The 23,810-nt window shown below is 38.2% G+C and overlaps 1 protein-coding gene across 2 annotated transcripts in view; it reads right to left on the bottom strand.

The window, feature by feature from the left end:
• ATP8A1 (ATPase phospholipid transporting 8A1) overlaps positions 1-23,810 on the bottom strand; it is a 230,557-nt gene that overhangs the window by 168,135 nt on the left and 38,612 nt on the right. For both annotated transcript variants that reach the window (XM_068542245.1, XM_068542246.1), the window contains exons 5-6: positions 18,494-18,539; positions 3,677-3,717 (exon numbers count right to left, since the gene is read on the bottom strand). In XM_068542245.1, the coding sequence (XP_068398346.1) occupies positions 3,677-3,717; positions 18,494-18,539 (87 nt within the window). The remainder of the gene's footprint in view (positions 1-3,676; positions 3,718-18,493; positions 18,540-23,810) is intronic.

Genomic DNA, 23,810 nt, shown 5'->3' with positions numbered 1-23,810 from the left:
AATGTTGTGTTAGTTTCAGGTGTACAGCAAAGTGAGTCAGTTACCCATATACATATATCCACTCTTTCCTAGATTCTTTTCCCATATAGGCCATTACAGAGTACTGAGTAGTGTTTCCTGTGCTATACAGTAGGTCCTTCTTAGTTATCTATTTTATATATAGGGCTTTGTAATTGTAACACTTTCTCAGAAAACCAGATACTGGCAACTTAATCTCATGCAACAGATCAGTAACTGGAGGGATGAATGGTTAGTGTCTGGGAGCTGAATGAAGTCTGCCCATCTGTGAATGGCTGGATGGACACTGCAAATTTGTAGGTCCTTTGAGAAACATTAAAAAGCAGCCTCAGTAGCCACACACTCAGAAAGACCAAGAAAGAGAGAACCATGAACTAAAGCCCATTTGCACTAAGGTGTATCATATTACATTGGCATGTGAATCAGACTGTTGGTTTTGGTTTATTGATTTCATTTTTAAATGCACAAAATATTACATAAGCTAAAGAAAAGACTTGCCTTACAATCTGGCTAACACAACAAGCCAGCCTGCTTTCACACCTGTCCACTTAGTGTTCAATAAACCATTTCTACATAGCCAGCATCTCAGTGTACACCATCCCGTTCTTTTCACCTCTGATTATTCTATGACACAGGAATCCTCATAGGTCCTGCTTGCTATTGTGAGCTCACTGCTTGGCACATACACCCAATAAGTATTTGTTGAATGATGGTATAAAATTTTTCTGTGTTGCCACAGTATTTGAAATGACAGCCTTTACTTGTCACAAAATATACTAGAGCGTAGAATGTCATAATTTATTTATAAATGCTCTTTCTATTGTTGGATATCCTCATATTCTAACTTTTCACTGTTACAAATAATGTTAATTGATAATTATTATACATGTATAGGTATCTCCCTACTTTATGATTATTTTCTTGGGATAAATTCCTAGAATCCTTTTTTTTTGGGGGGGGGTTGTCAATATGAAGACCTAAATTGCTAATCCACAATAGTATGTGAATAAAATACTTCATAAAAATTCTGAAATACAAGTTTTTTTCCTTGACTAGATAGCAAACGAGGCCTCAATACCGTTTAAATTTGCAACTTTCATTATTAGGTTGAATACTATACTGAGTCTGGTTGCTTATTATATTTCTTCTTACTTTTTGCCAACTTATATTTCCTATCTAGATAATGATTTCAATTTTTTGTCATATTTGGTGCAAATATTTCTATATTCTCTCTGCCTATTTGCGTGATGTGTACTAGTTTTAAATTTTATATAATCAAACTCCATAGATCCTTGAGATTTTGATCTTGTTCTTCTCCAAATATTTATTAAGGTCTTTATTCTATTTGTATGTTTTTCAAAAACAATGTTTCAACATTTTCTTCTAGCCAGTTGAAATTTATTTTAGCACAGGCTGTGTCTTAGATATAAACTGTATTATTCCTGAAACTGCTAATCTGTGGTCCCAACATGATTTACTAAATAATCCTTTTATCCATGATTTTTGCCTCCTTTATCAAATATTAAATAGGCTTTATTTCAGGGCATCCTATTCTATTTTATGCTTTTCATCAATGTATATTTTGCAACAGATTCACGCTATTTTAATAACTTTTGCTTTCCATTTTACTTATATTTAATCCTTGCACACTGTTAATTTTCCAGAATATTCTTCTATTTTCTCAACTGTTTATTTTTGAAATTACAATGAATAATTTAGTCAACTCTTGAGGAAAAAAAAAGATAATTTCCCTGATTATACTACATCATTACTTCTGAACAAGTGGTGCTGTTTTTCTAGGAATATTACGTATTTGTCTATTTTTGTGAAACCTTAACACCTAAAGTTTTTATGTTTTCTTTACAATGGTCATATATATATTTCAGGTTTACCTGTAAGCATCCCACATGCCACCAGGAATGAGATCTCTTTTTCACTGTATTTTTCTACATTGCTATTGCTGAAAAGAGTGATGTCAATTTCAGAATATTTATCTTGAATTCATCACTGAACCAACTTTTACTAATTCTAATTAATTAAGTATCTACTTCTAGTTATTAAGTAACATCAGCTCATTTTGGCTGGATGATTTTTGGCAACACCTTAAATTCTACCCCTCTGTATCTCGAAGTGGGATGTTCAGGGAAAATGTGGCACTCATCTCCAAGACAACTGAGAATGCTCTCTCTATGGAAAATCATGGGCTGGTAATTTAATTCTTTTCTCTGTGAAAAATTGAAAAAGTAAGTTAAAATAATCCAATCAATCTTGGAATAATGACGGTCTACTATTAGGAAAATAAAACATTTTAACAGGTTAAGTTTAGGGTGAACTAGTAGATGGTTATCTCCTGACTTTACAACTGTTTATTTTCTAAGCAAGCACTCTAGGTAAGAAGAAACTGATATCAATTTATTAGGATATGCATTTATGTTAATTACCCTGACAAACCTAGTAAATGAAACACATTTATAATAAAATTCAATTTCTCATACTTGATTATACCCTACTTGTCTTGGCTCTGAAGTGTTTAAATCCACAAGTACTATACAAGAGCATAAAAGAAACTTCTTTTGAAACAGTAAATTGAGCTTTTTTGTTTTTTTTATCTTGCTCTGAAAAAGAGGTGACTATCACAGAAATAAGGAAAGCACAAAGTATTTTCCTCTATGTTACTTTCATGTCAAAGACCAGAGAGAGAGGGTAGTGAGTTTTCAAATATCCAGAAAAGGAGATGTCAATCTCTCTTCTGGGTACTGATTTAAAATAAACAAAGATGTAATTAATTCAGGATGAATCCTGTTCCCTGTGGGAATACAAGCTGACTATGAACATCACCAGGTAGAATCAGGGCATGGCCTTTAACTGGGAAATACTGGAGTGCAAATAAACTGAGTGTGGGTTACACCTCCGTTGTACTAGCAATCTCAGAAAACAAAGTCCCCTGAGTAGAATGGCCTCGCCTCCGAAACTCTCTCACCAAGTTACGAAGGTTATTCACTTGTGGATGACTGGCGATTAAATGGTCTTCCAGAACTAAGGAGGAACTAACAATCATTGCTTACCTTTTGAAATTGAGGTCTGAAAAGCATACGAACCCTTGGATAACACTTGCTAAATTATGACTCAACTCACTAACTGCCATGTTAGAGCTCCTATGAGCAAATTAACTTCTTGATGGAACTGATTTCCAGCTCATTAGAAGATGATATTTAGTTAGTAAGACATTAAAAAAAAAATGAATTAGCAGTGTGTAAATGCGATTAGTCATGATATATGAATGTGAAGTAGAGTATACAAATGTGAACTATCAGAATCTAATTTTTGTTTTACTTGGACAGTAGATGATTAAAGCAAAAAATTACAACACAAAACAGTCCATGGTTAAGTGAAATCTATGAAAACAGTACTCAAAATATACTATGAAAGGAACAAAAAGTTCTAAATGTTACTTTAAGGTAATAGTCTTTCTAATATATTGCAAATTATTAAATGGAAGTGACTGAAGATTCCATGTATGTTTACAACATTAATTACTAAATAGCTTTCATATCAGTGGAATCCTTGACATTTGCTTATATTATATATAAAAATTACATCTACTAGAGTTACCTCTATGCATTTCTTCTCCTGTAACAAAATAAAAATCAATGCATACCTTTTCCCAGTGCACAATTTCCCAAGCACCACTTCTCAAAACTGGAAAGAGAAAAGGTGACAGTTTTAAGAATATTTTTACTACTTATCAAAAGCCTACCTCTGATGAAATGATCATTTTAAATGAATAGCTTCAAATAAATTAACTGGTGGTAATTTTTATAGGTTTAAAAACCAATTATGACAGCAAAGATATATAAAATTACACATAGAAACAACCAATGAACATTTCAGATCTCAAAATCAAATACTATTTTATCTTACTGGCGTTGCCAAGGGCTTTCATCAGCACACAGAGGAATTACAGGGGTTGGCTGGAGAAGAAAGCCACAAAAATGCTTGACAAACGGAGTAACAAGCTTAAAAAAATTTCAGAAGCCATAACAGTAGCAATGTTAAAAAATAAAAAAAAAAGATTTACAAGCACAGCAGGAATGGATTTCAAACTCGGTAGTAAAAATTTAACACATAAACCAGTAGATTAAAAAAATCTGTACCTTTAGCTTTAAAATAATGCAAAATAGCAAATGTTTCTATATTTGGTTTACTGAGAAGAAATAAAAGAAGAGGCTATAATTAAATTATGATTGAGGGGTTGATATTTCTCAGTGTTTTATTACTGCTTTGCAACAGTAAAGTTACTCAGTATACCTTTCTTTTATTCCTGCAGTGTGTCTGTGGCATAATACTGAATATGCCAGTAGACACTAGCAGATAAAACAAAAAAGAATAATGTGAAGTAGATAGCACAGCATGCAGTACTTAAAAGGATTAAGTCAAGGTCAGTCGACAAATTATCCTCACAGTAAATTCCATGAGGGCAAGCTAATATTTACTTTGTTTAACACAATATTCTCTGGAAACAGTACAGTACCTGGCACAAAGTAGCTACTGGGTAAATATTTGCAAGATGAGTAATTTACAGGCACAAAAACATTAGATTCAGTTTCTTTTGATGTTAGAAGAGATGAAGGCTGAACCCTCTTAAGTAAATCACGATGATGATAATCCCCAAAATGTGCAATAGCAAATCTAACACTAATTACATACCAACAGGTCTGGAAACCAGTGTTACAATATAAATTATTTTAATCTAAATACAATCTCTTTGTGTTCCAAAATTCCCTGAAGCCAGGGGCTGTGTCTTATTCATTTCTTTGTCTTTAGCACTTCACAGCACTCCTGGCCCACAAGACACTCCAGCGCTAGTTAAACAGATGAATAAACGCAACAAGGAATATCTTGCAGTGAATTTTGGTGAATCAACCTCATTAATTTAAATAATAATTCCAAGATGAGGAGCTAACACTAAAGTATTTCCAGTAACTATATGACTAAATTAAAATTCCAATTTTGACAGTATTCATACAGCTAGGGGTGAAGGATCTGAGCACGAGGCATCTAAAACTGATCCCTATATTCTAATATACAAAACTCTAATGCCTGTAGAGTTCACCCAAACTGATGCCGGGAGTAAAACTGCTCCTGGATGTTGCTCCCGGAGTACAAGGGGTTCAGAGCGTGACACTTAAGGGTAAAAAAACCCTTGGGGAAGTGACTTCCCTGGTGGTGCAATGGTTAAGAATCCACCTGCCGATGGTGGGAACACGGGTTTGAGCCCTGGTCCGGGAAGATCCCACATGGCCCAGGGCAACTAAGCCCATGCACCACAACTACTGAGCCCGCGTGCCACAACTACTGAAGCCCATGTGCCTAGAGCCCATGCTCCGCAACAAGAGAAGCCACCACAATGAGAAGCCCGCGCAGCGCAACGAAGAGTAGCCCCCACTCGCCGCAACTAGAGAAAGCCCACATGCAGCAACGAAGACCCAACTCGGCCAAATATAAAAAAATTAAAAAAAAAAAAAGAACAAATGAGAGCATTTTGCCCTTTAATCACTTAACCCAGTGACTACAATATTAAGTACTCAGCAAGGAGTGCTGGCAAAGTGCTGTTCAAATCTGCATAACTGACTGATGGGGCTAAAATTTGCATAAATTTAAATTAGAAAAAAAAATCCTGTTCAATAGTATCTGGAGCTCTTCATTGCCGTTTATTTCCTTCTAATCCCACCTCATATGAGGAAACATTCCCACATTGCAATACTTGGGTTTTTAAAAATCAGTTTCCAATATTTCTAAAATCAAGAGGTTTGACATGAAAATGAAGACTTCAGGCTTATCAGGGGAGCTCAGTCAATTACCGCACTGTGACGTGCGGCTTGGACAGCAGTGGCCACCTCTTTCGATGGGGCTCACCACTCCATCACCACGCTTGTTTGTGGTTTCCTGCTGCTTTATAGGCAGCCTACTTCCCTGTCCTGTATTTAGAACACCTGCCTGGCTCACACTCATGAGGTTTTCCTTCGTTAATTGAAGTATAACTTACAACAAAGTGTATAGACCTTACGTATTCCGTTCAATGAGTTTTTTAAAAACTGTAAACACCTGTGAATTCACCACTCAGGACAAGATGCAGAACTCCAAAAAGACTCCTCATACCACTTTACGGTCCATTATCCTATCCCCAGAGACAAATATAAATTATTCACCGTAAGTTAGTTTTGCATGTCATATGCCCTGAATCATATAGTATTTTTGTATTAAGGTTTCAATCAACATATCTGAGATTCTGTTTAAAAAAAATCTTTCTTTCCCCCGTTAAACTGACATGGTACTATGGTGGATCGATTTCTGGATTCTGTATTTATTCCACTGATCAATTTACACATTTTCACACCAATACATACCACCTTGATCATTTTAACTTTATGGTAAGTCTTGAAATTAGGTAGTCTTCCCACATTGTTCTCTTTCAATACTGTTTGGGCTATTTTGAATTCTTTGCATTTCCATATAAATTTTAGAATTGAATTGTCAATTCTAAAAAAACCTCCAAACTCTCCTGGGACTTTGATTTGGGGCTCAAGTGTTTCAATTTATGGGCAAGCTACACCTTTCCATTTATTCATGTCTTCATAAATTTTCTCCAATAGGTTTTAGAGTTTACAGTGTATGGGTCTTTCATTAGATTTATTTCTTGACATTTGATGACTTTTTTCTTGTAAGTTGTATTTTTTACTCCATTTTCCAGTTAGTCACCGGTAGTATATAGAAACGCGTTAAACTTTCGTACACTGACCTTGTCATCATGTAATTTTGTAAAATTCACTTATTAGTTCCAGTAGGTTTTTTTTTGGGGGGGGTAGCAATACTTTCTAAGAAACAATTTTGGCTTCTTAACAATGCTGTATTATGGTTTTTGGCAGTTTTATTATGCTCATATGCCTCACTGTTCATCTCTCTATTTTTAAGCTCTTCTGCAAAAAAAAAAAAAATCTTTGGAAATCATGAATAATTTTTACTACTAAAAATATCCTGTTGATTTTGTGCTCTAAGCATATGAAATTACACCTTGTTTTATCTCCTCCACCATGACCAACACCGGCATCCCTACTTCAAGCAACCGTCATCTCCCAACTGGAGGTCTCAATTAGCCTCACCACGAGCTTCCTACATTCACTCTTGATCTCTTTCAAATTTAGTTTCTACAGTATAGCTATAATGACAAAGTACAATGATTTTACATACATTACAATTATGGATTATTATGTATCAATTCATATATCCTTATACACATACATACATATACAACATTAAGTGACTTCTTGCTTAAAACTCTTCGACTGGCTCCCCTTGGCTCATAAGATAAGTCCAAACACCTTGAAGCCCTTGGATGAAGCAGCACCTGCCTAATCTCCATCACCACTTCTGACCACTCCCTCTGCCCCTTCTCCAGGCCCGCCGTGCTGAAAGCAACACGCTCTTTCCTGCCTCAAACCCTTTGCACATGTTTCCACGGCTGCAACACACTTTCCCTCCATCCTCACCTAGATCTCAGCTTTAACACCACTTTCTCAGGGGATATTTTTTTTTGACACCTACACCTTTACCACTACCCTCAAGTCTAAATGAGCTTCCTGCACTTCTCCTTCAGAGCACTTATGACAGTTTTACTATATATTTAGTTGAGAGAGGATTTATGTAAGGCTTTCTCCTTCCCCAGACTCCAAAATCTTTGACCACAGGAATATTCTCTATTCTGTTCTCCGCTGTATTCCCAGTGTTTCCATGCAGCAACACAAAGGTGCTCAGTCGATACTTGCTGGATGGAAAGTGGATCCACTGATGTTCCTATGTGTTTGGGCCCATATGAAGCCATAGTAGTAGTTACATAGATTTACTAAAGATACAACCCTGTTCGCTAATAGATCTCATGTTAAAAACAATATATACACAATGTTTAAAAAATAGCTATACAGGAAAACACTCTGGCATTTCCTCAAAAAGTTAAGCACAGAGCTATCATGATACAGAAATTCCACACCTAAGTATATATCCAAGAGAACTGAAAACATAATGTTCACACAAAAACTTGTGCACAAATGTTCACTGTATCATTGTTCATAATAGGCAGAAAGTGAAAACAACCCAAATGTCCATCCACCAATGAATGGTTAAACAATAGGGGTAAAGCCATACAATGAAATATTACTCAGTCATAAAAAAGGAACGAAATGCTGATACATGTGACAACATGGATGACTCTTGAAGATAAGCCAGTCACAAAAGGCTACATGTTGTATGATCTCCTTTATATAAAATGCCCAGAACAGACAAATCCATAGAGATAGAATGTAGATTAGTGGTTGTCAGGGGCTCATGAAAGAGGGCAATGGGGATTGACTGCTTATACGTCTGGGGTTTCTTGTGGGGGTGATGAAAGGATTCTAGAATCAGATAGTGGTGTTGGGTGCATAACGCTGTGAATATCCTAAAAAACACTGAACTGTATACTTGAAAATAATGAATTTTATGGTATGTGAATTATAACTCCAAAAAAAAAAACAGCTACATAAAATGATGCCAATGAACTATTTAAACATTTGCTTAAAATAGCCTTCTCAGTTTCATAAGTTCCTAAAATGTTTCCAATGTGAGCAGCTGGAAATGGTTACACAACCATTAGATGCACTAATGTTCTTGTGTGTTTGGGACATGAATGTCCTCTGATGTCAGCTCTGGGCCACCCCTTCCAGCTCTGTAATCTAAACTAGCCCTCCTTGAAATGCTGCCACTTGGAAGAGACTGGTCAGTTCACATCTGAAAATAGCCCTGAACCACTCTCCTGGGTTCCCCTTACAGGATGGAAGCGTCAGAGCAGGCTTCCCAAACTCAGCTGACCAGACCACACCAGGGGGTCTGCTCCACCAGGGAGGCTGGAAGCCTGGCCACTTTCACTGAAACCTGGAAAACCATCTGAATCTGCTTCACTTGTCCATCCTCCCCAACTGCTCATTCCCCTCAACCTCGCTCGGATGGTTTCTCCATGCACATTCGAACCTACCTACGTCCCTCCCCTACCTGACCCTTCTGCACCACCCTCCCTCTGTAAACTAGCCTGTCCTCCTACCATCTCTTAGGGGATGCCTGCCTCCACCCAAACAGTACATCCTCCTACTCTCTCCTCCCCTACGCTCCATCCAAAGGTTTCCTCCATTCATCACTGAAGACATACACTGGAAACTATGGCTTACTGCAAAAACTGATATGTCTAAGAAACTTTTAAATACATTTTCAGTTAACAATGTTTTCTATCAAACTGCAGAATCAATGTATTATTGTCCAACTCAAGTGGAGTTAGATAAAGGAAAAGCTGAGATTCTTTCCTCCTCTCATGCCACTTTCTCAAGGTAAGGAATGCTGATGCGTCCTCACATACTTTTCTCTAGACAGGCATGCACATATGCATGTTTGTTTTCTTTCTTTTTAAAAATTTATTTCTCTGCAACTTGGTTTTCCACTTAACATGTACTTCCAGGACAAAGCACCGAGGCAACCCGTTTTTTGAGAAATAATCCCTTGTATGGATGTGTCCATTACAAATGGGTCAGATAACTGAACAGACTCACAAGACTCCACAGGGCGTATTCAAGAAAAGTGTTAATCAAACTAGAGGATATGGTACAATGGGAAAATAAAAGCTCAGGCAAGCATCAGGGGTCTGAGAAACTCCTAGGCACAGCCCTCCACGGTCCCTTCTCGTTTACCTCGGACATGGATTTTGAAGCTCCATGATATGTATGATAAATCTTAATTTCAGGAAAGCCTGGGAAAATGTTTCCAGGGGATCTTTTATACCCCCCAGTCAATTAAACAAGCCAGATTATGTTACAAATTAAACCAGGTAAGCCATCAATCTACATACATCCTTAAACTAAGCAGAGGAGCTAATTTTGGGTGCTTCAGGGGAGTTTCAAACCCTGCAGAGAGCATTAATTCAACAGCAGTCCATCTCGTCCTTCTCTTGGCCAAGGTTCAGCATCACAGTTCCAGGTGTCTCTGAGATCAGCACAGAGGCAGTCCAGTCCAGCTGTGAAACAACTCTGATTTACACAACAGTTATATCATAATGTATTCACCACCCTCCTCTCAATGGAAATTGTGACTTCTAATTTTTTCTACCACCTCAAATAACACTGAAACGTATTTACGTAATTGTACTCTATAGGAGAGGAGTCCCAAAGGAGCACTGCTGGCTCTAGGGTATTTGTGCTTGTACCTTTATCAGATACTACCAGATTACTTCCATACGGCAATCTACACTGTCACTAGCAATATATAAAGTTCCACTGACTATAAACTTAGACAAGCACAAACTGTTATCAGTCGCTTGAATTTTGTCAATCTGATGGGTACTTGGTACTTATTCTGAAAGCTACAGCGGCCTAGATTAATCCAAGTGTAAATCACCTTTATGTCCTATACCGAATTAGAATTCTAACTAAGAGTAACATACTTTTGGATGTAGTACAGAACCTTGCCACTCAACAGGTGGTCCAGAGACCTGCATCAGCATCAGCATCACCTGGAGGCTTCTCAGAACTGAGGATGTTTCTATCCCTTCTACCTTCCACCCCCAATTTCATTTGTGTTGGATCTACAAAACCGTAACACAGAAATAAAAGCTAGAAGTGCATAGCTTCTTCAAACTTGAGGCTAGACCTATCTTAGGATATAGAGAACAATACAGAATTCTGGTGAAGTTAAAAATCAGCTCATGACATATAAAAGGTTTCTGGGGACTTCCCTCGTGGCGCGGTGGTTAAGAATCCATCTGCCATTGCAGGGGACACGGGTTTGATCCCTAGTCCGGGAAGATCCCACATGCTGCGGAGCAACTAAGCCTGTGAGCCACAATGACTGAGCCTGCGCTCTAGAGCCCAGGAGCCACAACGACTGAAGCCCACGTGCCACAACTATTGAGGCCCACGTGCCTAGAGCCCGTGCGGCGCAACAAGAGAAGCCACTGCAATGACAAGCCCGTGCACCGCAACGAAGAGTAGCCCCCGCTCGTTGCAACAAGAGAAAGCCTGCGCGCAGCAATGAAGACCCAATGCAGCCAAAAATAAAATTAAAAAAAAAAAAAAAAGGTTTCTGTACAAATCAAGGCTTGGATAAAAGTCTGTCACAATTCATTGTTGTCTTTACTTCTGAACTGGTTCCTAAACATCCAACCATAGAACAATTAAAATAAACCATATCACATGTATTATGCTGGTGACTGAAATAGAAACCTAGTTATTTTTAATCACTGACCTCCTCTAACCCAGCTCTAACCCGGTTTAGAGGAAACAAGAAATGATGCTGGGTCCTTTGCTGAACTTTTAGCTTTCTTGGGCCCAAGTACAGTTACTTCACAACTCTAGAGAAGGTGAGCCATGGAGGAGATGATCAGTGATGCCTGGTGAAGGGGACTGAGAACAAGCTAGGAAAGAATTATGTCAATGGCCTGTCTTATGATGCTTTAACAGCTCTTTCTTTTAAATGCAAATGTCCTCCACCTCTCAGCAGTTCCCCAAACACACCTGCTATAATTTCCACACTGGCTAATTAGTCTGACAGTATGCATGGGAGAGCTCAGATTATAAACAAATACCTCAAATGTCACCTGTTCTTACTGAGCAGGATGCTACTTAACAGCTTTGTTGTAATGGATTTTCTGTTGAAATAAAAACAGTCTGTTAGAGTCCCTTGGGAATTCCCTAATCAAAGGCTCTGGAGAAACTGTTAGTCTCTCAGGACTCAATCAAATGTCGCACACGTAGAGGTGCTGGCTGAGGGTCTCACACTGGCTTCTCTGAGAGAAGCCATCACCACGGCGATCTAACCGGTCTACCATTAAGGACGTTACAGAAAGAGTCACTGGAGAGTGTGGGGTGTCGTTCCTGGGCAATCAAGCCACTTCTTGAAATAGGTTAACAAAAGGCAAATTATCCGAAAGGATAATGGGCCACTACCCTTGTCACAGGAGATAGAGAAACCACAGCAAAGGCAGCATGCTACAATCCCTAAGTGGCAGGAAGCACTGAAGAGGAGCTTTAGTGCACTGAGAAGGCTAAGAGAACCGCTGAGACTACGGTTTTGAACTGGGCAGAGAAGGAAAACCAGCATACCCATATTAAAGCATCAATTCATTCACCACGTAGACCCTTACAAAGACAACTTGAAGGCAAAAAACCTCTTGTGGCACAAACTGACACTGCACAAAAGTCTCCTTCGTGAACCTGCCTATAAAGGTCAAATTAAGCAACAATCTGCTTGGGATCCTCTGACACAAAAGACAAAGGGAACCTCCTGAGTTCCACTCCCGACCGTATTCTCTACAGAGATTTCTCAGTGAATCGACACCACTTCTTCCAGCTCACTTTAAAACTTTTAACAAGGGTCCTCACCAGCAGCGTCAGCATCACTGAGAATTTCTTTAGAATGAAACTCTGGGGTCCCCTGCGAGGCCTACAGAAGCTCTAGGGGTGAGTTTCAGCAAGCTGTTTGAGAACCAGTGACTTATTTTAAAAAAAAAATATGGGTGAGATGATGTGATCAGAGCACAAGGGGCAGCAACCTCCTTCGCGCAGAATGGTTTTATTTTTCCCCCCAATGCTGCTCAGAGTCATGAGTCATTTGCTTTTTCCTTTATGTAACTGAGAAATTCCTTGAAAGAAAAATCTCCTTGCATCGCCTCACCAGTCATTCCACCCTTCCCTGCAGCTAGGCTTCAGTTCTCCCAGCCCCACGTCCGCTCTCCAGTTTAGAACTGGAACTCCAGTTAAGAACTGTGACTTTTTTTTTTTTTTTTAAATTGAAGGAGATGTGATTTACAATATTGCATTAGTTTCAGGTGTACAGCATAGTGATTCAGATTTTTTGCAGATTTTATTCCATTACAGATTATTACAAGATACTGACTATAATTCCCTGTGCTATACGCTAAATTCTTGTTGCTTATCTATTTTATGACTTCTTACATGCTGGATTTAGTGGGTATCACAGCCGCGGTCCTCTATTACTTCAGCATTTGGTGTTTGATGGGGCTTCCCCGCCTTTGCCGAGCCCAGCTGGATCTGTCCACTGTGTATTTTCCTTTGCCTTCTCATTGCCACCACCCTATTCCCCTTCCCTAATTAATCAAAAGCCAGTCTCCCTTTGTGCCTCACCCCACCCCTCCCCATACAGCCGTCACATTCTTCGTTAAAAAGTATGACTGGGAACCTAGCCACACCCTTCAGTAATTCTCTCCAAGTTCTCCACCTTGGTTTTCAAAGCCTCCAAATTATGACCCTAACTTGCCTTCCCGTCCCTGTCCCCACTGCTCTCTGCCACGTATCCTATGCCGTAGCCAAAACGGACTGCATTCAGCCCTCCGTATCCACGGGTTCTGCATCCACCACTCATATGCCATTTTGTATAAAGGAATCAGATTTTGGTATCGGCGGGGGTCCTGGAACCAATCCCCCATGGATACCAAGGGACGTCTGTATTTGCTCTTCCCAGAATATACCTCACGCCTTCCCATTTCCTCCTGGATCATCCCTGCACCCACGCGGACAGCTCCGCTTACTCAAGGTCCACTCGTCTTTGTGATCCTTGCCTGTGACATTTCTGAATCCCCACCTCTCTCATTTGGCCTTTATTAGTTTTTCTATCTTGTATCATAGTATCAGTGAGCATCTTATCTTCCCTACCAGATTCTAATTTCCTATAGGGCAAGCATGAAGCCTGGTTTCTTTCTGCATTTTCTGCATTGGGTCTTACACAAGGTAGATGTTCAGCAAGACTTACTGAAGTGAAACAATAAACGTTCTAACTTGGAGTCACACCTGTTTTTCTCCTTTCACTTTATCTATGGCCCTCAATTTCCTCAGTGGATTTTGTTTCTTGGTGTGCTTTTATTTATGGGACAAATGAAAGATAATCTGCGGTTGTATTTCCCCACAAATAAATACCTCCTCTTCATCCAGAGCTGTTGCTAAAAATATCTAACCAGTTCAGTTCATAAAATTGTACGATTTAAAAATTTTAATTTGAAGATATTAACAATCTTAGAGGTGTCTGAAAACATTCTTTAGCACATATGTGCTCAATTTTTAAGTCCAATTTTTATGCTCATGGAAACAATACTTTCTAAGAACTATTTATAGGTAACTGATGTACACGTGGCAGAGTACAGGTCCAGGCTTATGGATGGATCAGATGTGCAGATATCTCCAGGGAAACAAAAAAGCTGCACACTGGCTTTTTCAGTAAGCCAGGAAAGTGGTGCTATTTTAAGTCCCTTAGCATGAAATGAACTCAACCAGATGGATTCAGCCTTGTTAGTAGGTCATTTCAGGCTTAACAACCTAAAACAAATTCAACCCACACCAACTCAACATCTTTTTCATAAAGGACTGTAAAGGTGAAATAGCTTGCAGTTAGAGATAAGCAACTATGTGCCCTGCAGGGAAGTAGCCTTGTTAGGGGTTATCAGCGGCCACCAACTCAACTCCACTTCTGAAGAGGCTGATGTAGCTCTGGGAAAAGACGAATCAGGTGGAGATGAGATCTATTATTTTTAGCTATGTGCCTAGTTAAAAAGAATTTCATGTTATCTTTTTCTAAATTAAATTAAAACAGAGTAAAACTGCTTTATTAAGGACTTATTTTACTGCTTTATTAAAGACTCATTCTAATCTAATACCTACTAACAAAACAAGGTATGAAACAATCTAACGGTACTAATGTGGCCCTCATTCAACGGCAGCAGCCAGTCAGGTGACTGATGGGCTGCCAGATGTCACAGGTGTCTCCCAGACATTCTCAGCTACAGAATGTATGTACACCATCCTTCAGGGAATATATCCAAACCTGGGATTTTAAAACAGCAAATCTACTTCATTAAGAGGCATCTTTAATTTTAATTTTTTAGATCCCAAATATCTTTCTTTAGTCTGCACCTGAACCCCATCCTTTCCCAGGCCTCCATATTGTGACTTTATGTGAAACTGTCATTCCACTTGAAATACTAGCCATAGCAGTTTTCCACAAAAAATAAAAGCATAAGTTTACAATTTAAAAAGAGAACTGGCTCAATCACTACAACAAATTCATATGGGGATTGGCTTCAATATACACATTATAATGATAATTACAAATGCATAATTAACAAGTTTCTGCAGAGCTAAGTTTGGCCAAGAAAACCCAATTTAGGACACAGAGTGAGAGACTGCCTCCCGTGTGTATGTAGACACATGTGTATGTCAAATATTGTGAGCTCAAATATTGAGGAAGAAATCAGAGAAAATAAGGTAAATTTAGATGCCAGGAAAACCTGGGGGTCCTGAATACGGCAGTGCTCTGGGCTTTTGGGCAGTGGAAGTGATAAGTGGACACAGTGCTGTGTTCATAGGATGCAGAGCAGAGTAAAATGATGATATGATGACTTCAACAGAGACAGTAAAGAGGAGGCAAGAACTTCTACCATGTTAGATTTTTTTTTTTTTTTATCTTTATCAGCGCCTGCGAAACAGTCTGGGACACAGTGTTTTGGAAATACTGCTTTTCTCTTGCTCACACCCTAGATAATGAACTTTCAAGGAGGCTCCTTTCATTTCTAGTCTCTTCCTGCTTCCTATCTGTGCTGAAGTATCTATACAGAGAGTGGTTCGGTCACTCACATAGAGCACCTGCTAAGGACGGGCCCCTGGGCTAGAGCTGTGAGGACACAAAGATTAGGAAGACCTGCCCTCTGCAGAATCCAGAATTTAACCCCTGATCAAGTTCATTAATTGGTGAAAATGAGGCATCAGACAGGTACCAGTCCACTGAAAATGTTGTAAGTGAAATCATGAATTTGTATTTCTGAAGTCACTAGGGAGTGACAGAGAAAAAAGTCACTCTTTAGTGCCTCAATGCAAAATAAGGAGAGAAAATATTCATTTTTCTAAGAATATAGAAGGATTAATATTTGAATCTGAGGGAAAGACGTCCTCATATATTACATGGTCTTGATAAACATTTAGAAAATGAAATTTAAGTAAAATACTAAAAATATCTGTCATAGATTAATTGCCTGTCAAAAATAACCCCCCTCCCACTCCTACACCACTTCCTGCCTCAACTCAGGAAAGCAAATTGAATTTCCGTCTGGCCTACCGACAGATGGCTTTCATATAAAGTATCAGTAATTTGAGTTATCTGACAGCAAATAGTATCCTACTCAAACATTTGTTATCACCTATCAACTGCAAAATCAAAAAGACGACCAAATACTCAAACTAGGCAAAGAAAAAAAAAAAGAACGATTTGATTCTCTAAGAAAACAATCAAGTAGCAAACTAAAGACCATAATTTCTTGAACATGGGCTTTCCAACTATTCTGACTTAAAATGATTTTTGTATGTAAGCCTTAATATTTTATTTTTGACATGAGTTTTCTATACTATAGAAGACTTTCCTCTCACTTTTTAACCACAGAGCTAATCCTGTTAATCCAGAATGAATTGGTGAACCAAGAATGATAACCAAGAAAGAATCTTTTCTCTGAATAGTGGGCAAAAAGGGAGTATCTCTGGAAGTAGGCAAGTACCTGGAAAATCAGAGAACCCATCCATACAGGGTGTGGTAGCTTACATCAGCACGGCTCTGACGGCTACTCTTCAACTGTACAATGCTGACTTCTTGTGCCAAGGCTTGAAAATAAGTAATTGCTAGTCCCTGAGGATAGGAGCCCTCTGCCACAAGACACATTACGTATTGGAAAAAACAGTTACATATTTTTGGTTCAAAAGCTGTTACTGAACATTCTGAGCAACGTGGCAACAAATGCGAAAACTGCACCAGTTGCCAAAAATACCAGTACCTGAAACATTTTTGCTTTTTTTTTCCCCCCTTTCAATACCTATGGCTGTCCCTTCCCACCTAAACCCCTAGAGTAGCTTAGTCCTCAGGCTTCTAAGAGCCCCCTATTCCGTGTCACTCTGCTCTCCGACTTTAATCTGCATATTTATCTTATCTCTTTTCGGCTTGTAAACCTTCAACAGCTACTCAGCATACGTAAGAAAAGTTGGAACCTCCTGGCTTGGCATTCAAGGCCCTGTAAAATTTGACCCCGGCCTACCTTTCTGATCATGTCTTTGCTTCCCTTTGCCAGGAATCTCCTTTCCCCATCTGGCACTCTAGTGGTTCCACAAAGCCATCCAACAGCCGTCTTCACCTCTGCTCAGGAAAAGCTCTCTTCATCCTTCCTCACTCGGCACACAGGCAATGTCTTGCCCAGGTGCCTCTGCTCATCCAAACTTTTCCCGAAATTCAAGATCTAGCTCAAGTTACCCCACAATTCTCTCTCCTGCTTTTGAATTCGTAGAGCATTTGACACAGGAACCAGCATTTGCCACAAAAATCTAGAGACACTGAGATCACGTAATCCAAATCCTTCATTTTCCACACAAGATCATTTTTTACCTTTATAGAGTTCCCATCTTATACTTTTTCATATGTCCCATAATAAGTATAATCTCAGTAAATATTTAATTTACTAGGTGATACTTTAATAAATGTACCTTCTTCAAATGCATCAAAGATCAGCAGATAATCCCTTTGGTAGAAGGTGGTAAGAAGAGAAGCAGGGCATTTTGACAGAGTCCCATAAAAGTCAGAGCCGTATAAAAATACTGTTTTTAATTACCAGCTAATTTTGGCAGACATGGCTGATCCTCATCACATCAGGGAACTTCAGGGAGAGATGAGATTCTCAGAGTGGGAAAGCTCAGGGATGGGGTAAGATGTCTGTTTCACATGTTCTTGGGTTTTTTTTTTTTTTAAATTGAGAGCACAACAGTCTATTTGTTTGTGTTGAAGGTCATTTGGGTTTCAACTCCATCAAAATGAGACCCACAACAAAAGAGCCACATCAACATGCCATGGGCTTCCCAGAAGCCGGCCTGGTTTTAACTGTTTTATTTATTTCTGGAGTATATATCTTCTGCAAGTACAGGATAATTCAAAGTACTTCCAATATGCCTTTTACTCAAGTAACATCACATCTGATTCTTTTCTATAAATCATACCTAGAGTACATCTATAGATCACACACACACACACACACACACACACACACACACAAAGACATTTTGTAGCACTTAACACTGTCAAAACAACTGCAGATTTTATGGACAGTACTTGTGAGTACGTTGCTATGAGGCATTTAAAATGTATTAAAAATGTTACTTTTCAAAACTATCAATATTACCCCTGTAAATCACTCTAATGTGAATTTAAGTGTCATGCTAATAAATGCTACAAAGGAAGAATCTATCTTGGAACAAAAACTTAAGAGATACACAGTGTTCTCAGTTGAATTATATTTAATTGAAGTGATTTGTATATATTACTATGAGTGTATTTGACAGATACGAGAAACAAAATGTAAAATTCTTACCTTGGGTCTGTTTCTTGTTCACTGCATTATCAGCTTTATGTCGTTTCTAAAATTTAAAAGCAAAAACAGAAACTGTGAAAAAGTGGATGAGATTAACAAAACAAGATAGCACCTACAGTTTTTAAAACTTATGTTTCTCAAAACTTTTATCCTTTCACACCCATATCAATTTTATAAGTACGCCCAGGGTGTGGTGATGGGAATAATCAGGGTATGCAGGAATTTAAAAATTGAAAGTGCAATCCACAGCATCTTTATATGCTACTCCTGTTCTGGGGGTACAGGGGTGTGGTCCTCAGAAGGATCTTACATTATCATACAGGTACGATTAAAATTTTAATGTACTAGAAAAGATGGAGCTGAAAGGCTGATTTAGACTTTTGTTTAAATAACTTACTTAAAAAAGAAGATTGCCCATGAGAACTACCTATAATAACTACCATTTAATAATGGTACTGAAATATTTTCAGTTTCTTATGAAATTCATTATCTAATTAGCTGAGTACATCCTCTATAAATTAATGACGTGCCGATGTCTGTCAATGACGGGAACCAAATATGTCTACCGTTTGCACAAAGCTGCTTCTCCCCACTGTTCCCCTACAGCCCCCTCTCGCACTACCCGCAAGTCACTGAGTCTCATTTTCCCTCCTCCCAAAGCAAGAAAAAATTAAACGGTAAACAAATGAGTTAGTCTAAGTCTAGGTGGGTGAGTTTGAAAAGCTACAGAAGCCAAGATTTTATAGCAGTAAGAAAGAGAATGGGAAGGTCAGAGGAAAGGTGAGAATTTGAGTGGCCAGGGGAGGCTATCTTCTCTACGGTTCAACTAGAGGTTTTCCATGGCTTCTGTCTAAACTTACAGCATCGAGCATAACACATCAGCCTCTGCTGACGCTGAAGAAATGTGTTGGGTGTAACTGACTCTGAGCTCAAAGATTCTATCATATAAAGCCCAGGGTCAGGTTTAGCTGCACATACCTGACCACAAGGTGGGTTGACATGAGTGTAATAAAATGAGTTCCTAAGTTCCCCGTTTGAGAAGAAACATGGTTTTTAGAATCACAGGCATAAATGAAAACACTTTTCCAGAGAAAAGCCTGGGCTTGTAGATAAGCACTCCAAGACACAGCAGCGCTGACGAGGAGTGGCATGATAGCTGGCACTGTGAGCTCAGTTCATCCGAACAATCAGCCACTGAACTGCACAAAATGCAAATAAGGCATTCAGAACGCCTCTGTGGAAGGCTTGTTGAAAATGATTCCTCCCACATCCATATGCAGGAACACACCACAATTCCTTCTCAATAAAACACTCACTAATAAAAGTGTAACAATGCAGACTTTTAATAGTCAAATTATTGCTTCCAAAAGTAAGCACATGATTTGCCAGCAAAGGTTCTTAAATAAATTTTTAAAGTTCTGTTAAATTTGTAGCATCAGTGGAGAATATTTTATGATTGATAAAACTCTAAAATACTTACTCTTTTTTTGCTGTTAATAAAGATCTTAAGAAAATTAGGAAGTAACCCAAAATAAATTTTGGTCCAAAATAAATTTGGTCCAAGGCAAATTTAGATATCTGAAGGCAGTGCAAATATTTCCAGAACAACGCACACCTATGACAGACAATGGTTACACTTCCAACTGAAGGAGACAAATAAAAGCTAATTAATGAAACCCTCCACTTAAACTGGAAATTTAATCTTAGTGAAACTTAAGGAGATCCTGAACATTTCTTTCCGTCTGCAGAGAATTCTTATATAGGAGCCTCTCCTTCCTCAACCTTCCCACCACAGAATAAATTAGGTTACTTGTCAAGAAACAATTGTTTTGAATATACATAAGGATCCAACCCAGATAGGTACATTCTAATCTTATCATTACATTGTATCCGAAAGAGATCCTATTTCTTCTAAAACTAATAGTTCAGAAGAAACTAATATAGCTATTCTCTGAGTTCAAATACTTCTACTGTCCTGTAATCAGAGCTCATTTAATATCACTGAGAGCTAGTGAATTATTTAATATTATCAATATTTGATTGACAGTGGTCCAATAAACTCTACTGTATAAATAGTGCCATGAACTTTATGGTTCTTAAGCATGTGGTACTGACCACCCCTTCCTACTGGAAACCCTTCCCTCCCTAGACATATCTTAAGACATCATTACCCAGGTGTTCTACCTGCACCATGGCCCCTTCTTTTATCTCTCTGAGATGGATTTCCTCAAGGCTTACTCCCTGCCCTCTCCACTTCTCACTCTCCACTCTCTTAGTTCATTCATAACTGCAATTTCAATGATAACTGTTATCTAAATATATACCAGCCAAGACTCTCATCTGAGCTCCAGACTATTATATCCAGTTGCCTCCCTGACAGCTCCCTCTGGCAGTCTCAAAGGCATCTCACACTACGTCCAAAAGGCAGTCTCTGACTTTAACCCCCAAGACTAGGTACTTGTCTCAGAATGGAACCACATACCATCCACTTGCACAAACCAGCAACTTGAGAGTCGTAAGTACCTTCTTTCCCTTTCGCTCTCATCCAGTGTATTTCTTCATTCAATAAATGTTAACAAAATACTGTGTCAGGCCCTGTTACTATTGCTGACACAGCAATGAACAAGAGACAAAAACTCTTGCTCTCGTGGAACTTACATTCTAGTTGTTGGAGATAAAACATTAATAAAATGAGTAGGATATACAGCATTTCAGATGGTGATAAGTCTTGTCAATTTTACTCCTAAATATATATTGAATTCATTTTTCCATATTTCTTTATCTTTACAATACCACTTAGTTTAAGGCATCTTTATGTTTTCATACCAACTATTACCAAAATCCTCTCTTCTTTCCTTGCAATCCATTTTCTATATTTTAGTCAAAAAGATCTTTGAATGATGACCACACAGTTAACATTTATTCGGCACTAATTATATACTAAGCACTGCTCTAAGGACTTTAGTGCATCATTTAATTCTCATAATAGCTGGTGTGGTTACCCGAGTAACGTCTGTCCCCTGTACTAGACTGCAAGCTCGATCGTAACTACTTTTACTCACTGGCATATTCCCAGGATTTGGTCTCTGAACACTGTAGACTTTAAATAAGTATTTGTTTTATAATGATTAAAGTTTATCAGTGTTTAAGTGAACAAGTGTATAGCAAAGAAGGCATGTTTTTAAAGGTGAATATTATCAATTTAACAACGTTGACTCTTACCATAAGAATTAACATTTGACATTATGCAGCTTTCTTTTAAACAAAGAGTTCTCCAATGATTCTATATTTTCAAGTAAGCGTATATGTAATTTGTTACTTATACACAAAAACAGGAAATCATATTATGTTAAGGTGTCCAAAGCACTGAGAGTTAAAATTCACTGGGGTGGTTGAGTCTTAGGTACTTCTTACTGTTTTATTGTAAAATTTTTTTAAAAAAGGTTGTTTAACAGAACATAAAGGAAGGCTTACTAGAATGTAAGCTTTGTTTCATTCACTGATGTAAGAGTGGTAGACGTTACTGTATTCACCAATATCTAATTCTCCTCTATTGCTATGGACACTGAGATTATAGCTCCCTTTTGTCATGTCACTAGTTCTAATATTGTGCTGTAAGCAGATGTGATATGCACCATTTCTATGTACCTCCATTCTCTCCCTTCCTCTGGTCTGGTGACCACTGATATCCCACACAGCAGAGCCCTGATTCAGCTGCATCCCTGAGTGACTACATGACCAATGGTGCCTCCTGCCCTCCCTTCCTCCTGGACGAAAACCTGCAGTGTCTTTGAGTACATGAAAAATCAACTTATGTTTAAGCCCCTGATATTTGGGACTTGATGATTACTGCAGCAAAAGTTTAACACATCCTAAAACATACCCTAATGAATCCTGGGCACCTAAGTACTGCTTCACATATCTTTGTTGAATGAATGAAAAATTATACGTATTAATTATAATTACTGATAAAGATACTCTTTGTCCAACTATCTAAACGCTTACCTGATTGTTTTTCCTTTTCTAGGGAGTAACATTTCAAACTTTCTATCACCTTACACGTTGACATAAACTTCTTATTAAACCATTCTTACAGAACATTTTTAGTCAATTTCTTAACACTGTTTTTTTAATTGGAAAACTACTTCACGTGATATCTTATTACCCACAATACTATTATTACATCCTTCAGGAACTGCCTGATTAGCTGCTTTCCAATAGTATCCAGTTATTACATATGCCAATAAGAGTTCTGTTATAAACAAGCAAACAAACTTCTTGGATACTATTTTATTTACCATGTATTTTCATAAAGAGAGATATTAGAAACCATAGCTAGAGAGTTTATAGTTTTGCTAGGGAAAAGGGAAAAAAAAGGAAAGGCAGTTTAGAGCAGTGATTATAAGGCAGGGGCTCTGGAACCAAACAGCCTTATTAGCTCTGTGACCTTGGGCAAGTTAACTTACCCCTCTGTGCCTCCTCTCCCTCATCTTTAAAATGGGGATAATATCAATAATCTTTAAAGTTGTTATAAGATTTAATAAATGAAAAGGACATAGAGCAAGTACATGGAACCCAGAAGCTCAATAAATGTTATTAATATTATTGTTGGTGACTCTCTACAATAATACAGAGGAAGAACACTGGATGGGATGGAATTCTGATTCCATTGATTTCTTGCACAAGTTACACAACCTCTCTAAGCCTCAGCTTTCTTACCTTTAAAATGAGGCTAAAAATCTAACTTGCAAAGTTACTGAATGAATTAAGTTTTTAAAAATTTGCAAAAATGACAGCACAATGCCTAGCAAATAAGAGATGTTCAATGAAAATTAGGTTAAACAAAGAAAGAAAGGGGAATATACATAAGGCAAAGAAAGAGACAAATCTGTAGTAAAGACCAATCCTTAAGGACTGCCAAGTGCAAGTACAATTTAAAGGATGGTAAGTCTGTGTGGAGTGATACAGGTGAGAAGAGAGTCCCTTAAATTTTCAGCTAGTGGTCCCTGGCAAGTATGTCATTTCCAGCTAGAGGACTATGATGTTTTAAACACACACACACACACACACACACACACACACACCCCTCTGTTTGTACCCCTAGACACTTGGATGTTTTTGAGGTTGATGATCTAAATGGTCAGTTGACCCATTTCTAATATGCCTAGTGATGTTACAGCTCATGTGTTCTTCATGAGATCCCAATTTGATTCTTTACAAAAATAATATCAATGTTTGTACAACTTTAAATTGGAGCTTTCTAAAGAATGTCTCAGCCTTTTCTTGTCTTACCATCTGACTTGCCTAAGGCTTGACA

The sequence above is a fragment of the Eschrichtius robustus genome, chromosome 4 (genome assembly GCF_028021215.1).
Source record: "Eschrichtius robustus isolate mEscRob2 chromosome 4, mEscRob2.pri, whole genome shotgun sequence".
NCBI lineage: Eukaryota > Metazoa > Chordata > Mammalia > Artiodactyla > Eschrichtiidae > Eschrichtius > Eschrichtius robustus.
The sequence above is the reverse complement of the archived record's forward strand: the minus strand, read 5'-3'. Positions and strand labels throughout refer to the sequence as shown.